This window comes from Gracilinanus agilis, chromosome 2, assembly GCF_016433145.1.
Source record: "Gracilinanus agilis isolate LMUSP501 chromosome 2, AgileGrace, whole genome shotgun sequence".
NCBI lineage: Eukaryota > Metazoa > Chordata > Mammalia > Didelphimorphia > Didelphidae > Gracilinanus > Gracilinanus agilis.
Window position 1 is genome coordinate 470,160,824 of NC_058131.1, and position 18,701 is coordinate 470,179,524.

General features: G+C 34.3%; 1 protein-coding gene across 1 annotated transcript in view; it reads right to left on the bottom strand.

Moving 5' to 3' along the window:
* Nucleotides 1-7,609: 7,609 nt before the first annotated feature.
* The window catches only part of KIAA0586 (KIAA0586 ortholog), a 152,007-nt gene continuing 140,915 nt past the window's right edge, over nucleotides 7,610-18,701 (bottom strand). The window contains exons 31-32 of the mRNA XM_044659964.1: nucleotides 12,136-12,201; nucleotides 7,610-7,807 (exon numbers count right to left, since the gene is read on the bottom strand). Of these exons, the coding sequence (XP_044515899.1) occupies nucleotides 7,656-7,807; nucleotides 12,136-12,201 (218 nt within the window). The 3' untranslated portion in view covers nucleotides 7,610-7,655. The remainder of the gene's footprint in view (nucleotides 7,808-12,135; nucleotides 12,202-18,701) is intronic.

Sequence of the window (18,701 nt, forward strand, 5' to 3'; positions counted from 1 at the left end):
CCATCTTAATGAAAAAAAAACTGACCTCAAAAAATAGATCCAGGAGAAACAATCTAAGAATTATTGAACTACCTCAGTAATGATAAAAAAGCCTAAACATCATATTAAAAGAAATTACCAAAGAAAACTGCCTTGATGTTCTTAAACGAGAGAGTAAAATAGAAATAGAAATAGAAAGAATATACAGATCGTCTTCTGCAATAAATCCCCAAATGACAACTCGCCGAAATATTATGGCCAAATTCAAGGTCTCTCTAGCCAAGGAGAAAATACTCCAAGCAACTAGAGAGAAACAATTCAAGTATCATAGAACCACAGTCAGGATTGCACAGGATTTAGCAGTTTCTACATTAAAGAACTGGAAGACTTAGAATATAGTATTCCAGAAGGCAAAGGAACTAGATTTACAACCAAGAATCATCTTCCCATCAAAAATTTCTTGCAGGGGAAAAAAATGATCATTTAATAAAATAGATTTCCAAAGTATTCCTGTTGAAAAGACCAGACCTAAACAGGAAATCTGATGTCCAAATACAAGATTCAAGAGAAGCATAAAAAGGTAAAAGAGAAAGAGAAAATTTAAGGAATTCAATAAGGTCAAATGGGGTAAATTATATCACCTAAAGAGGCATGGGAGGGAAAAAAAACTAATACAGTGAAGAGGAGTGGGAGGGTGTTGACAGGCAATGCTTAAATCATACTTTCATTGAACTAGCTCAGAGAGGGAATAACAACAAGATTCATTGGGGGTACTGTAATGTAGAAAATGGCAGGATGGAATTCCTGCAAAATACAGGGTCAAGTCTCACCCAGAATTTTAGGGGACACCCCACCCCCGAGAACTTTGGGTGAGGGGGCAGTTGGTAGGGAGTTAAACAGTTGTTTTCTGGGAGTTGAGGGGAGCATATCTCTCTGCTTGCTGTTCTTGATTTGGGGTTCGCCTGGGAGGCCATAGTGGCAAAAGCCATTGTGGTTTCTACTCAGGAGTTTGCCTGTCTAGGAGGATTAGACCTTTCCAGCATCAATATAATGATTATTTAGTTATGTAGACATTAGAAGTAATTACTATTAGCTTTGAGAGCAAGTTAGTTAAAGGTCTGCCACTCCCTCCTGGGAGGGGAAGGGCAGCTTCAATCCAACAGTTCAGGGCTTCCCAGTTCTTATCCAAATCCTAATTACCCCCTCTTGCCTTCCCCTTCCTTCTTTTATCAATATAACTATCTTTAATAGCCATGCCTGGGTATTATTTGAGGATACTCACTGCAGCCATTAAGCTTGGTTCCTGTCAGTTGCCTTCTCAGTCCTTAACAGCAAGATATCTAGCTTCTACTCAGTCCTCAATCAGACCTGTGGGGAATATAAGTTAGAGAAAGAGAACATCATTAAAGATTTGCCTTTGCTGAATCTTGCTTGAAGACACACTGTCCTGTCTCCATCTTCAACTGAAAATCAACTGCTTGGGGGGAGGGGTTTGAGAGCAAGGAGTACCTAACCCCCTCCCTACTCACTCAAGCCTGTCTGTGTGGGAGAAGTGTGTCTTGCAGGCATCTGGGCCTGGCCAGCCCATCGGCTTCCCAATAACCCTGTTATTACAAACATAACAGGTACAGAATCCTATTTTACACTATAGAGAAGTAGAAAGGGAATAAGAAAGGTGATGTTATGTTGGATATGGGGGGGGGTGAAAGAGTGAAGGGGAAAGTAAAATCCTATTTTACCCTATAGAGAATCCTATTTTACCCTATAGAGAAGTAGAAAGGGAATAAGAAAGGTGATGTTGTGTTGGATATGGGGGGGGGGGGTGAAAGGGTGAAGGGGAAAGTAAAAACAAGAATCATGTAACCATGGAAAATTTTTTTAAAAAATTAACTATTCAAATCTAAAAAAAAAAGAAAGGTGCTGTTGGGGAGGGGAGAAATCTAAGGAAGGGGAAATGGTATGGGGAGTGGGTGATTAAAAGCAAAACACTTGTGTGAAGGGACAAGATGAAAGGAAAGTACAGAATTAGAAGGGGGAAACAGGATGGAGAAGAATACACAAATGATCATTTTAACTGTGAATATAAATGGGATGAACTCACCCATAAAATGGAAGGAGATAGCAGAGTAGATTAAAAACCTGAATCCTATGATATGTTGTTTACAAGAAACACATTTGAGACAAATAGATGTACACAGAGCAAAGGTAGAGGATGGAAGAGAATTTATTGGGCTTTAAATGAGATTTTTTTAAAGCAGGAGTAGCAATAAAGATCTCAGGTAAAGCTAATGCAAAAATAGATCTAATTAAAAGAGATAAGGAAGGTTATTACATATTAACAAAAGGTACTATCAACAATGAAGTAATATCAATATTTAACATAAATGCACCAAATGGCAGAACATCTGAATTTTCAAAGGAGAAACTAAAGGAGCTTACAGAGGAAACAGATGTAAAACTATACTAGTATGGGACCTCAACTATCATATCACATATCAGAACTAGACAAATTAAACAAAAAATAAACAAGAAAGAAGAAAGTGAATAAAATTTTAGAAAAGTTAGATTTAGATCTCTGGAGAAAATTGAGTAGGGATTAAAAAAAGGAATATACCTTCTTTTTAGCAATACATAGCATATACACAAAAATTAACTATGTATTAGGGCATAAAAACTTGACAACCAAATGCAGAAAAGCAGAAATAATAAATGCAATCTTTTCATCTGAAAATTGAAATTCAGATTTTAAAACCTTTATCTGAAAATAATGAAACAAAAATGATAATCAATAAGGGTTTATGCAAAGACTAAAATAAATTGAAACCTAAATAATTTAATTCTTCAAAAGGAGTGGGTCAAAGAACAAATTATAGAGATGGCCAATGATTTCATTTAAGAGAATTATAATCAAAGGATATGAACAAGCTATTTTCAGATGAAGAAATCAAAGCTATCAATAATCATATGAAAAAAATGTTTCAAATCAATCTTGATTAGAGAAATGCAAATTAAAACAACACTGAGGTACTACCACACATCTATCACCAGATTGGATAATATGGCAATAAAGTGGTAAATTTTGGAGGGGATGTGACAAAATTGGGACACTAATGCATTATTAGTAGAGTTGTGAATTGATTCAACCATTCTGGAGAGCAATTTAGTCATGACCAAAGGGCTATAAAACTGTGCACACCCCTTGATCTGGTGCCACTACTGGATATGTATCTCAGAGATCACAAAAAAGGGGAAAGGACCTATTTGTACTAAAATATTTATAGCAGCTCTTTATTGCAATATATGTTGGTGATGGAATGCTATTGTGTTATAAGAAATGATAAGATGATTTCAGAAAAAGCTGGATCTGCAAGAACTGATGAAAATAAAAATAAGCAGGACTGGGAGACCACTGTACACAATAACAGCAATATTTTATAATGATTATATGTGAAAACTTGGTTATTCTCAGCAATGCAATGACCTGGGACAATCCTGAAAGATTTATTATGGGGAATGCAATCCACCTCCAAAGAAAGAACTGTTGGAGTTGTCTTTTATGTCAGTATGCTCATAGTTTAATTTGGGTTTTTTTTTTTTTGTTATGAATGAGTTTGCTCTTACAACAATGACCAATATGGGAGTGTTTTGCATGACAATAAAAATAAATTAAAATAAATTCTTTTTTAAAGTGTCAGAGGAAAAATATCCATAATATATCAAAACATTTATTAAAGGATTTTGTATTACCAAAAAAAAGAGAATAACAATGAGACAACACATCTAGCAGGGAAGAAACAAATGGCCCTTTCAAATATTAATGTCTTTGAAGAGTATTAAGGTAGATAAAAAGAGAAAATGGAAGTCTAGGAGGTGGATTGGTTCTTTTCTGGGAAACTGAGGGGAAAGAGAAAGAAGGGCAAAAGGAATATACTTGCAAAAAAGGGAGAAAGAAGGGGTAGAACTTGCTACATCTCAAAATTTGGATGTGTGAGGAGAATAAACAAATAGAGAGGAATGAGGAAATGGACATCAGATGAATCTTCTATCCAAAATGGACAAAAGAGTTAAAAACAATTTGGTACAGAGATATAGGCAATGGGGGAGCAAAGGACAATTAAAAGACAGATTAGGCAGGAAGTCAAGAGTTAAAAGCAAAACAAACTTCCTTATCCTGAAGGGAGAATTAAAAGGGAAGGAAAAAGAAAATAAAAGAACAAGAATCTTAAACAGGAGACTGGATAAACAAATTGAGAAATATGAATGAAATGAAGTTTTGTCATAAGAAATGATAATAAAAAGACAATTTCAGATAATCCTGACTCAGAGTAAGGTAAGAAATGCAGAACAATTTATACAAAAACAGCAATATCACGAAGTAAAAGAATCTTTGGCAGACTTATGAATTCTGATTAATGCAGTGACTGACTACATCTCCATAACATCTATGATGAAGCATGTTACTAAAACTCCAAGTTACAAAAACACAAATTTTTGGAAATGGCCACCACGTGGATTCATTTAGCTTAATAACTATACTTATTTGTTATCAAGGCTTTTTTTCTTTTAGTTTTTAATTGAAGATGAGTAGTAGGGTATTTGGTGCAAAAATAGGAGGGCCATTGTATCATTCATTGAAATGCATAGCAGAGAACAGAAGGTAGTTTAGAAGGAAGCACAGATAAGCAGTGGAGTTTAAAAGGTACCAAATAAAATTCATTACATCGTATGAAATGGAGATTCATGTTTTCATAAATAATGCACTTTTTGTGTTTGGTTATGGGTGAAAATTTTTTTATTCTTAAGTTTAGAATTTAAATTTTTTCTTTCAAACTAAAAAAAAAAGTAGCTATTAAGTATGATGAGAAAATTGTTAGATAACTTGTTAAGCAAATTCCAAAATACACCACATCTTATTTCCATCTTCTCACATCCTGGCATGGAATTTTATAATTCAACTGATTTTAAATCATACATTAAACCAGTAGTTCCCAAACTTTTTTTGGCCTACCACCCCCTTTCCAGAAAAAAATATTACTTATTACCCCTGGAAATTAATTTTTTAAAAATTTAATATCAATTAATAGGAAAGATAAATGCACCTGTGGCCATCACCACCCCCCTGGATTGCTGCAGCACCCACCAGGGGGCGGTGGAGCCCACTTTGGGAATCACTGTATTAAACAAATTGCTTTGAGGGAAAATTTTTTTAGAAGTACACAAAACTTCTTATATGATATATTCCTAAATAAAAAATATTTGAGAAAATTTTAAAAATCAATCAATAAGAATTCATTAAGTGCTTACAATTGTTGTGAGGAAGTTTAATAAATTATTATTTAGGAGAGTTAGCAGGCAGGGCTGAAGGTTTCTAAATGGAATGGGGAAGCAGGAAATGTGTTTCTCTCTCTGAGATGGACTCCATGGTGGTTGGGGACAAGTTGTAACTGACTCCTGGGAGACCTCAGAGGAAGTGGAGTTTGTACCCTGAATTCCTGATATCCGGAAAGAGGATTTTGCCTGTGGGAGGTTAGGTAGAGACTATAAAATCTAACCTGAGTTGCTGGTCAGCTCAGGTTGGTTTAGCTCCCTGACTTACCCAAATGAAGGAGTACTGGCTGAAGACCTGGGAAAGCTGTGCCATTGCTGGAGTGAGACAGGACTCTGCAGTGAGGATATCCCACTTTCCTTCCTGATCTCCATTATGCCCTGTCTTGCTATAGGTTTAGCTTAGTGTAGATACATTCATTCCCTGTCCCTGAGGCTTGCCCATAGACTGATAGAATAGAAACCCCTTCTCTCTCCTTAAACTATAGTTTCCTTAAATTAAACTTGTTTATAAGCCCTCTTGTCATTTACTTGCTGGTTTCACAGATTCCCTGTCTAGGTGGAGCAGAGTGACAGTTAAGGCCTGTCAGTTCTGTCAACTGTCATTTCCCCAAACAGCTAACCCCAGTTTCCTTGGCTTGTTTGGTCCCAGACTATTGTCCATTCCTCTCTCCTACTCACCCTTCTGAACACAGATAAATATTTAAGTTAACTTCCCCTGGTTTTTCCCATAAGACAATTAACTACCCTACTAATAGGCTGCTAGGTGGTACAACAGATAGAATGCTGGATTTGGATTTGGAGAAACCTAAGTTCAAATCCAACCCCCCTCCCTGCTTGCCTCAGTTTCCTCAACTATAAACTGCACATAATGCCATCTGCCTCGTGGTGTTGTTGTGAGAACTAAATGCAATAGAGGCAGCTGGGTGGCCCAGGGGATAGAATACCAGGCCTAGAATCTGGAGGACCTGTATTCAAATCTGACCTCAGACACTTGCTAGCTGTGTGACCTGGACAAGTGTGGCTAGCCCTTTCCACTCTTCTGCCTTGGAAACAATATTTGGTATCAATTCTAAGATAGAAAGTAGGGATAAAAAAAGAATTAAATTCAATAATATTTGTAAAGTGTTTAGCACTGTATCTGGCACATAGTAGTTATTTAACACATACTTGTTACCTTCCTTCTATTTTCAAAGTCCTGGTTATACTTTTGTCTAAAAGTGAAGACACCAAAGAGGTAATAATGAAAAATGTTTGTACAAAAATATTCATAGCTGTGCTCTTTGTTGTGGCAAAAAATTGAAAAATGGGGGGGGGGTCCCTTGATTGGGGAACAGCTGAACAAATTGTGGTATCCAATGGTAATGGAATACTATTGTGCTATAAGGAACGATAAACTGCTTGATTTCCATAAGAGGTGGAAGGACCTCCACAAACTGATACAGAGTGAAATGAGCAGAACCAGGAGAATATCGTACACAGAGACTGAAACATTGTGTGAAGATCATTCTTAATTGACTTTGCTGCCAATAGCAATGATACAGGACAATCCTGAGGGACTTAGAGAAAGAACACTATCCATATTGAAAGAATTGTGAGAAGAGAAATACAGAAGGAAAACATTTGATTTTTCACTTGTTTATATGGGTATTGATTGTGGGGTTTTGGTTTTTAAAAGATTATTACAAAATTGAATAATATGGAAATAGGTATTGCATAATAATACATGTATAATCCAGTGGAATTGCTTGTTGGCTCTGGGAGGGGGGAAGAAAAAAGGGGAAGGAAAGAACATGAATCATGTAACCATGGAAAAATATTTAATTAAAAATAAAATAAAAAGTGAGAACAATCCCTGTCCTCTGAGAGCTTATATTCATTCTAATAGAGAAGCCATAAATAAGTAGATAAAGAATATATGCAAAATGAATAAAAGATAGCTTTGGTAAGGAGAACATTATCAGCTGAAGGATCAGAAAAAAGCTTCATATAGAAAGTGGTACTTGAAATGGAATCTAGATCAGTGACGATTTAGTCATTTAATATATTAAAACTTCATAATTACCAAGCCTGGGCAAAATTGTATAGTTGGTAATACATTTTGCCAATGCCTTCCATCCTCAAACAACTTAATCCACACAGATAATGGTTTACATATAAATTATTTTATTTAGAAATTGCACAAATCCACAAGGATTTCTCCTTAAAAAACATATGAATTATTCTTAAGGAAATGCTAACTGGGAAAAAGAGCTTAAGAAACTGTTTTATACCAAAATAAAAGATTTCAAAACTAGTACAAATATTACTGGCAACTTTTTATTTAAACAAACTTCATAAAACTGTAATTGTTAAAATGTATCAGCTCCTGACGAGTCTGCATCCCCCTGGATTGTGCTGATACTCTGAGAGCGAGAGTGGTCATCCACATTCACTGAAGGCAAGGTCACAGACATCTTGGCGAGTGTGGCCTGTGATGTTAAACATGGTACTGCTTCCCCTCCTGCAACAGAGATAAATTCCATTCAGCTCAACAAGTATTTACTAAGATTTCTACTTCTTTAAGTTAAGTGCCATGGTAGATACAAAACATGTACAGTATACGGTCTGCTCCATATTACCAAGCTGCTTTCCAGCTTGTCTAAAGACAATATAAATCAAATAATCAGAGAGAAACAAAAAACAGTAATAATACAACAAATGGCTAAAATGTATAATAAAGAAAATAAACGCAACAGAGAGGATATTTTAAAATAAATTATATAAAATTATTTCTATATTTCAGTTTTGAATTAGAAACTCAAATCAATCCTTCATTCTCTATACTCATTCCATTATGTCCCATTCAAAGAACTTCTTCCATCACAGAACAGATAAGAAAAGTGAGATTACGAGAGAGACTATGAGATCTGCCTTACTCAGTAAATAGAACTAGCTTATGCTAAAGGTAGCCACGTGTAATTAAAACAAATCCTTCAACATCTCATTGGGAATCATTGTAGAGGTCAATTCTGACCAGGAAGAACTTTATTTCTACCCCAGTTGGTCGGGAGCACAAGACAAATATGTGACTTACCTGACACCATCTGTGGGATGGGGAAAAGTTGAGAGCTTTGATGGATTACCTCCTCATTGGTTATTCACCAATTAGAGATGTCTTGGGATAATCAGTGGAGGAGCTGAATAATGAGCTCCCAAAATTGTTTATTTATAGATCTACACTATGGGCCTTCTAGATCTTTGATCACTGGAAGAGATCAGTGACAGATTAATTTATTGACTAATAATATAATGTTTTATGGTGAAAGACACACACAAAGCCCAACTACTCCATAGATGTGTCCTACGCTGATTTTGTTATTAAATATCAACAAAAATGACATCCAACTTACTTTTAATTATTATTTTCTTTTCTTTAAGGCAATATTAAAACTCATTTCATTCAAGTAAAATAGCTTGAGTGTGGTATAGTACAAAGTATGCTTGAGACTTGGATTCAAATCTCAATTCTGACATTAGTTGTATGTTATAGACAAACATCTTAACCTTATAACTTCAGTTTCCTCATCTGTAGCACTAAAATAATAAAATTTGTAGTAGCTATCTCAAGCTGTGAAGATCAAACAAGAATAAATATTAAATATTCTTCAAACCATACAGCCATATGTTTCCACTACTACTATTGCTCATGCTCTTCTTTACATCTTTTCCAGTAGAATTCAAGGAAAATCGGTTCTGGGACAGGTTGCTATTATTATTCTTTTATCCTGTATTTAATGTTCTCAGCTCTACTATTCAGATAATTGATTATTGGTTGTAGCTGATAATGAGAGTATCAGGATGGAAGCTCACATCCATAAGCTCATTGAAATTATCCTTAAGATTACCCAAGGAGCTGCTATGGAAGTGTTTATAGATTTTTTTTAAGTGAAAGTAAAAGTGAAATAATATACTTTATTTGGAAGGGCTATTCGTGTGCTCAGCTTCCATAGCTTGTGATGCCTTTTTTTTTTTTTTTTTTTTTTTTTAAAGATGGCATTAAGCCTGTATCTGAGGAGCTGGTAATATGCTTTGCTAGCAACAATCCATACATTCATGGCACTGTGAGTCACCAAGAATCTCATCTGGGCCAACTGCTTTCCAGTTCTGTGAAGCAAGTAGTTTTAGTCACCTCCCTTGATATAACTGTTCTGTCATTCATTATAATAATGTTGAGCAAGCTTTTTATTTTGTATTTAATTCAACTGTGCATTTTTCCTCATGCTGGATTTTTTTATGACCTCGTAGACAACCAGAAATCTTCTGCATCCTCTTCTTTGTTCAAGCCTACCTTTTTTTTTAATCCTCTGAAATAGAAGTGGGTTTTTTTGGTCTTAATACTGCTTTGACTCTTGGGTATTATCTTAATCTTTTAACTTTTGCTTTCCATTGCTGATTAAGAGACTCTGGAATTTCTGATATACTTCAGTATTTTGTTCTATTTTTTTTTATGCCTTAATTGAGTGAAACAGCATTCTAGTTTCTCTGGAGTACAGAACTCCTATTGATGTGATCTTCCCATGCCTTTCTTCAAAAGTACTCTCAGGTTACTCGTACCCTCTTAGTGCTTGAAGCCTAGTGAGAGCCATTTTTCTTCTTATGATCCAAACTGTGTCAACAGCTATACCACATACTGGTATGTGCAAATCTTGAAATGTTTTACACTTTCAGTCAAATACTATAGAAGAATAAGTCTACTACTGAATTATAGCAAATGACAACTTTTATTTTTCATTTTTTAAAAACCCTTACTGTCTGTCTTAGAATCAATACCAAGTACCAGTTCCAAGGAAGAAGAGCAGTAAGGGCTAGGCAATTGAGATTAAATGATCTGCCCAAGGTCACACAGCTGGGAAATGTCTGTGGCTACTTTTGAATCCAGGACATCCTGTCTACAGGCTTGACTCTCTATCCCCTGAGCCACCTCACTGCCCCTAAATGACAGCTTTTTAAAATATTCCCTTTTGACATAACTGTTACAACATATGGTAGCTGGATTCAAGCTATCAAACTTAAAAAAGGTTTTTCAAAATTCCAATCTGAAACTCATTTATAATACCAATGCTAATATTTAACCATAATAATATATAATATATAACCATAATAATAAACTTATATAGCACCTTCAATGTTTGAAAAGCATTTTACAAACACTATTTCATTTTATCTGAAAAACAACCTTAGGAAATAGGTGCTACAGATGAGAAAACTGAAATGACTCGACAAGGCTCATTCAGCTAGTGTCCAAGTCTATATTTGAATTTGGGTCTTCCTAACTATCCATTGTGCCATCTAACTTCATCAGGCTATGCAGATAATTCCTAGAACTATATATACATCTCAAATCTTTTGTTGAGCTGCTGTCACATATCATAAACTGCCTCTTGAGTATCTCAAAGTGGATGCTTCATAAGCATCTCAAACTCAAAAATGTCCAAGAAAACTCATTATCTTTCCTAAAAATACCTCTCCACTCTGAACTTCACTGTTATATAGAATAATACTATCATCCTTAACTCCTTTGCTACATTTATCTCACATCCTTAATCCATTGCCAAATCTTGCTGTGTCTACCTTCACAACATCTCTCACATATGTCCCTCTTTCTCTCTTCTCACATAGTCACCACTCTAGTTCAGACCCTCATCATTTTTCTCCTAAGCTACTATGACAGCCTAACTGATCTAACCCTAAATCCAATATAGCCATCAGTTGTCAGTATGATTTTTCTAAAATATTGGTCTAACCAGGTCACCTTCTGATCAGTGAGTTCTAATGGTTCTCTACCTCTAAGGTCATCATCAGCTTTATCTGTGTCCCACACATCTTTCCATTTAGCTTCCCTACCTTCTCTCAAAGTTCTAATATCAACATCTGCAGAAGACCTTTCTGGTGCTCCCTGGATGCTAATTTACTCTCTTCCCAATTTACCTACCATCTACTTTGTAGATACCCTGTATAAACCAAGTTATTTACATATTGTTGCCCCACTAGAATATAAGTTCCTTGAAGGCAAGGACTACTTTTGTCTTTCTTTATTACTTAGCACAGTGCCTGGAACATAGTAAGTGCCTAACAAGTATTTGTAGACTGACCCTATAGATTCCTTTTCTCCCTTTTACATTTAAGTATAGTCGTTTTTAATTATAAAATACCATTATTTTAAAATATAAATTAAGGAAAGACAATGAATTTCAGTTACATTTCTAGTTATTTACTAATGTTTCAGAAGCAACAAAAAACAAGCCCAACCATTAAACAAATGCTTTTTTTTAATGTATAAATAAAATGGGCTCTATAAAAAATAAATGCCCAAGCACCTGCAAAAACAATTCCAACTCTCTCTCCTTTTGAAAGCAATAGTTAATGAGAATGATTTGTTTCTTCCTATGCCAGATTCCAGCTGCTTCACCATGTTTAAAACTGACTTCAAAGTTTAAACACTGTCCTATCCCAACAATAACCTCCCCCAGATGGAATTATAACAAGTACTATCCTCAATGTTCTGAATACCACACCTGCAGCCTTTTAATTCAGTATTTTATATACTTACAAAAGGGAAATGATATATTTTTTTCTTTTCCCTGCTTTGTGTATTTTTGGAGCATGCTGTAAAACTCACACAAAGGGAAGCTTAAACCTGGGCTATATTTACAGACTTTTCTTCAGAAGGAAAAAAGCGCTAGTATTTCAATTTCTTATACTGATGATCAAGAGAAAGAAAATATAATAAAGGAAATGAAATTATTTGAATAACCTAAGTTCAAATAATCTTTTCAATATATCTCTTACCTGCAAATAAAGAAGTAAGGTAACTATTAGGTTCAATATGTGTCCGATCCATGTCTCCTTGTGAATCTATTTAAAATAATGATTATGACTGTGAGCATAATGTATTTAGTCTAGACAAAACATTAAATGTAGAAATAAGCATAATTTATGTTGATTTTTAAAACTGATAATTATGACTCTGAAAACAAAGAAAATAAGAGACTGCTATTGTAGATGCTTTAAGTCAAACATTACAATCTTAATAAGCAACAGAAAATCATTCTGACTAATTTTTCTTCATGTATCAAAAAAGAGACAAAAAGAAGGCAAAAGACCATGATGGAGGCTGCAATTTTCATTAGAAAAGTCAGGATTCCCCTCCCCAACAAATGCTTATATAGCTTCATCCAAGGATCTAGTTAAAAAAGTGTTGGTGTGATCGTTTTCCCATGCCAGTTTGGAGAACATTTCCTAAAATAACTCATCTATAACTACCAAAATAAAATGTCAAGGACAATAGAAAAATCAATTTTAAAAAAAAAATCTATCTAATCTATTCCTGAAGAAGTAGTATGGCCTCAGAGCCAGGAAGCCCTGGGTTCAAGTCCTATCTCAGACACACAGTGACTGCAAAACCCTGAACAAACCACTTAACCTCTCAGTGTCCCTGGCAAAGGGAGGGGCTGACCTTCATTAAAAGAAGTTCCTCCGTGGATGTTCCCTACACTGATAAAATTATGGGCCTAATAAAAAAATCTAAACCCATATTTCACCAACTCTAACATTTATATGAGGTAAACAGGCTCAAAAATCCCATCTTATGGTTTTGAAAGGGGGTGGGAATAGAAAACATAATTTTTAAACATTATCCAATCAGAAATGTACTCTGAGCCTGCAATTCTAAGTTCTCTCTGTGCTGAATTTATGACAATATTAAAACAATCTAAAACATAAATAGAATATAAACACTTTGAGGGCAGAAAGTATTTTTATTTTTATAGTTCAAGGGTCTAGAGCAATGTCTTATACATAAGAGAAACTTTCTAGAAATATTCTAGAATAAATAATCAGTAAATAGATGATAAGAAAGAAGCACATTTTATGATACTCTATGAATGACATTTTTCTATGTCCCCTACAATCTAAATAAATTCAAGTTTTTATTAATTTCACAAAGAAACCAAGTAAGTTTTAAGTAAAGTTATTTTATCATTAAGTTAATATAGTATCTTAGCATTATCTGATCTGATTTACAAAAGAGAGCAAGAGGTTTTATCACAAAGCAATTAAACTTAAAATTGCTCTTCTATTAAATGTTACAAGAAGGAAATCATTTTTAAAGCCAAAGTAGTACATTGAATGAAATGTACCTATGAAGAAAACTAATCTTGGAAAAAGAAGGACTTAACTCCATCTCCCTAAAACCTTAGGCAAATGTAGGAGACCATGAGAATGTAATATTGCCTATACTGTCAAACATAATTGACAGGTTAGCTAGTAATACTGAACTGCTCATTTTCCTTGTTATTTTTGTTTTTTGTTGTTGTGCTAAAAAAAGGCTCACTTTGTAAGAGAGAAGAAAGGGACGTGTTTAGAATAATGTAAAAATATAAATAAGATTAAAAAAAGAACTAGACAAAATCAAGTATAACTTTAATATCTGTAAAAACAAAGATGTATACAATTCACAGATAATTTGCTAACAAAAGATTTTAGTAAGACAAGAAAATCTGAAATGATTAATAAAACATAGATATGTATGAATATATAAAGATTTTAGTGGCATATTCAACACTAGAGGATATTTCGAACTCCCTAACATCAGATCTAGAGATAGCACATATAGGAGAAAAACTACTACATCTTAATGATATTTTTCTACCTTCTAACTTACACAAAATAAAATATACATTATATATGTGTGTGTGCATACATATATATGCATGTTATACATGTATAATAAATTATAATTTTAAATATAAAACATGCATATAATAAAAAGAAAAGAATGCAGGTGTATGTAGGTTACAACCTCCTTGATTCAATAGTGACCTGTTTGGCAACAACTATAGGAAATAAAAAACACAGTATAATAAAGAAATTTCTTGTGGTCAGGACCATGTGGCTTGAATAACAGGTTCTGATTCATACTGGCTAGATAATTAATTCTGTAAAAGTCATCTAACTTCTTGGGATACATCAGACACACAGTCTAAGTCTATAACCTAGGGAGAATAGTTGTGGATCTACATGGGTAGAGGGGAGTTCCCTACACAGAGGAAATCACAGATTTAGTAAAAATTGTAATGCAGTCAATCTTTTTGGAACTTTCCTTATTGTAGGACTAGAATTTAAATAGCTAGTTATGAAATCCAATGGGAAAAAGTTATATGAAACTAGGTAGAGAAAAAGTTAATCTACTTCAAGGTCTAAAAGTGGCATAAAATATCAGTTAGCATTCACAGAACATTGACTGTTTATCAAGTATTAGTATTAGATATAGTGGGAGTTTACAAAACAAAGAAGTAGAAGTGCATAGTCCCTGTTCTTGAGGTTAGAATCCAGGAGTTATTAAGGCAAAACAGTTAAAAGAACAACAGTGATTAGCAGATGAAAAGAAGTTCCTCAATCCTTCATTAGGAAAATAAATAATTAAAAAAGACTTCTAATTTGACAAACACCAATAAGAACATTTCCTTACATAAAGAAAAAAAGTATTGCATATGAAATGTTGAATCTCAATTAAAGACAGCTTGCTTGTGTTTTTTTAAAAGTATACATTAAATCTAACATTTTCAACACTGCCTTGCTACTCTGTTTCCCTTTCTGAACTTCCTACTATTCTCCTCTATGTTTTTTTTAAATGTTTGATTGATGTTCTTTTTTCTTTTTTTTTTAAACCCTTACCTTCCATCTTGGAATCAATACTGTGTATTGATTGTAGGCCTGGCTCTCAATCCACTGAGCTACCCAGCTGCGCCCTGATGTTCTTTTTGGTATCACTTTCTCTTCTCATAAATCTGCTCTTTACCACTTCCTCCAAAAATAGTTCTCTCTTGTAACAAATAAATATTGTTAAAGAAAAGAACTATCATATTGGCTGTATATTAAAATGTATTTCTCATTCTGAACCACAAGTATTTCACCTCTCTTCAGGTCAGAAGCTCAATCCAGTCTTCTGTCATCATAATCGATTCATTTCAATGATCAAAGTTAAGTCTTTGACAAGTGTTTTGTTTTGCTTTTTTTACAATGTTGTCATTGCAGAAGTTGTTCTGGCTCTGCTCATTCCACTTTGCAACAGTTCATACAAGTTCTCCCAGGGTTCTCTATATTACTTTTTGTCATTTCTTATGGAGCAATAATATTGCATTACACATATATACTAAAATTTGCTCAACAATTGCATCTGGTTCTTTTCCTCTTTTTTTAACTTCTCTGAAGTATATTGTAGCAGTAGTATATCTGGCTCAAATGGAAAGCATATTTTAGTGACTTTAGAGATATAACCCTAAATTGCTCACTGGAATGATTGGACCAAGACTTCATAGACATTAATGCTCCGCACAATCCCACAAACAATTGACATTTTCACTTGTCATCTTTGCAAATCTGATATATATGAAATAAAACCACAGAGTTTTATTTTGCACTTCTCTTATCATTAGTGACTTGAAGACTTTTTTTTTTCAAATAGCTATTGATAGCTTCTATTTCTTTTTTTGAAAACTGCCCATTTAACCATTTACTATTGGGAACTTGCTCATATATTTGAATTAATTCCTGAATGAAATCTGATATATAATTAATATATCTTGAGCATCAGACCTTTTCAGAGATGCTTATTGAAAATATTTTGTTTCAATTAACTCTGTTCCTTTTCATTCTAACTGAATTGATTTGTTTGTGGGGGAGGAAAAACTTTCAGTTTTTTATAATGTCTATTTTATCTCCTGTAACCCTTTCTATCCTTTGTTTGATTATGAACTCTTCCCCAGTTAGAGCTGTGAAAGGTATCTCCTTCCTTTTTCCTCCTCTATTTTGCTTACAATATGGTCCTTTTTTATATCTAAGTCTTCTATCCATTCAGAATTTATCATAGTATGAAATGTTAGTCTAAACCTAATTTCTGCCAGACTGTTTTCCAAATTTCCCCAGCAACTTTTATAGAACAGTCTAGTTAAGGTCCTCAGGTTTTTTGAACAAATGCTACTATCAATCAATAAACAAACATTTGTTAAGCATCTACTATATAGTAGGCATCTAGGATACAAATAAGACAGACGGACTAAACTCTGCTTGCAAGGACCTTATATTCAAAAGAGGGAGACAACAAGAATATAGGTAAACATACAAAATAAACACATGGAGAATAAATATAAAATATTGAAATATGAGTCATTTTAGAGGGAGAATCCCAGCAGTTGAGGGAATCAGGAAAGGCCTCACCTTTAAGGTGGTAGTTGATTCTAACCATGGGAGACAGTTAGAAAAAAAAGCATAAGATAATTGTATGTAAATAATGTAATAATGTGCATATAATGTTGTTGCAAGATTTTTGTACATAGTAATTATAAAAATCTGTATGTAATGTGTAATGTTTGCAAGGTATTTTGTTTTCTTTCTTTACCTATCCTTGTTTCAAATATAGAGTAGAGAATAGTTAGATTAAAAGCTCCATTTGGGGAGAAATATTTCTCCCCAAAGGACCTCAGGGGGGAATGTTGTGATAAGGATTTTATTTAGTTTATTCTGACTCATTAGCAACAGGGATTTAGGTCAGAGAAAGGGTTTTTCACTTTTACGCTGTCCCTTTTAAAAGAGAGGGACAGAGAGCTTGCTTCCAGTCCTTTAAGGGAAAAGCATAAAACTCAGAAAGAACTCTGGGCTCCATGTTCTCTGGCAGTCTGAAAGAACAGGGGTAGCTGTTTGAGCTCTCGCTCTGATAGCAGGTAGCAGTTGGAGTTAAAAGAAGAGACTTAGGAAAGTTAAGAAGAAAAGTCTTACTTACTTTAGTTAAGAGTCTAATTATTGAGGGGTTTTCCTTCTCAGTACTTTGAGGGAGATAGGTCTATCTCCAAGGCCTATTCCTCACAGGACATTGAGCCAAGAACTATGGAATTATCTGGGTGTATGTGTGTGTGACAGGCTGCTTCCAACTGACAGTTTGAGTTTCATATAATACTTTAAGAAGATAAAGATTCAATTTTAGCTTAGGATTAAGTTAGTTAGGGAAATATTATTTAAGATAGCTGAAAGTAGTGTAAGGAGGCCTGCTTGCAGGCAAAGAAGAGATTGCAAAGAAAGCAGTTAGTTTTGGGAGAGTTTTATTTAGTATTTTAGTATAAGGTTAAGAGATTACTGTCCTATTCCTAACTCCTAGTTTCCTATCTCCTATTGCCTTTCCCTACATCTATTAGAAATAAATAGGTTGTATCAAACTGCTTCCTGCTGTCCATCCCTGAGAACTTTAGTTACTAATAACAGCTGGCCATTACAAGCTGTCAATCAATAAGTATTACTAATATATTATCAGTTAAATTATATATAGCTATTATTTACTAATAACAAGATACAGTGTCATGTATAAGGAACAGAGAGAAAGCCATTTTGGCTAGATTCAATTAATAAACATTTCTTAGGCACCTATAATATGCCAGGAAGCATACTAAGTGCTAGGAATATAAAAAGAAAGAGATATACAACCTAAATAGGAAATAATTAAAACAGAGAAAGCACTGAAATTAAGAGGTTAATTAAGGAAGGCTGCCTTTAAAAGGTGAGATTTTATTTCAGGCTTAAAGGAAACCAAGTAGTTCAGTCATCAGAGAGAAAGAGCTTTCCAGTCTTGGAGAAAATGCCCAGAGCTCTGAGATGGATGACTTGTTCATGGAACGGTCAGGAGGCAGTATCACTCAACCAAACAGAACGTGTCAGAGATTAAGATATGAAGAAGACTAGGTAGGAGGGGGCTAGATTATGAAGGGCTTTCAATGACAATCAAAGCATGTTGTATTTGTTCCTGGAGACAAAAGGAAGCCACAGTAGTTTGAGGGTTAGAGGAAGGAGGTAGAGACAGACATAACCAGGCCTGCATTTTAGTAAAATAAGTAGCTGATTTAGTGGCTGAATGGAAGATGGATTGCAGTGGAGAGTCTTAAGGCAGGCTGACCTACCAACAGAAAATAATTTTAAAATAATGTAAAATAAGTATAGAAAGGTACTCTGGAGGCAAGAATATGAAATGAAAGCCACTGAAGTTTACTGAGTAGGAGAGAGATATGGTCAGATTTGTGCTTACGGAAAATCAATTTGGCAGGGATGTGAAGGATGGAATCTGAAATAGGAAAGTCTAAAATAGGGAAACCAAGTTGAAGGCTATTGCAATAATCTAAGTAAGGAATGAGAAGAGTTTTAACTAAGCTGTAAGTCATTCTGAAATGAAAAACTATTTAGGGAGAAATGGCAAGATCTTAAAACTAACTGGATATGCAGAGTGAGGAAAAGTGGAGAACTGAATAACAATGTCACATTTATGAACCTGGGGGACCAGAAGAATGATGAATCCATTACAGAAAAAGAATTTG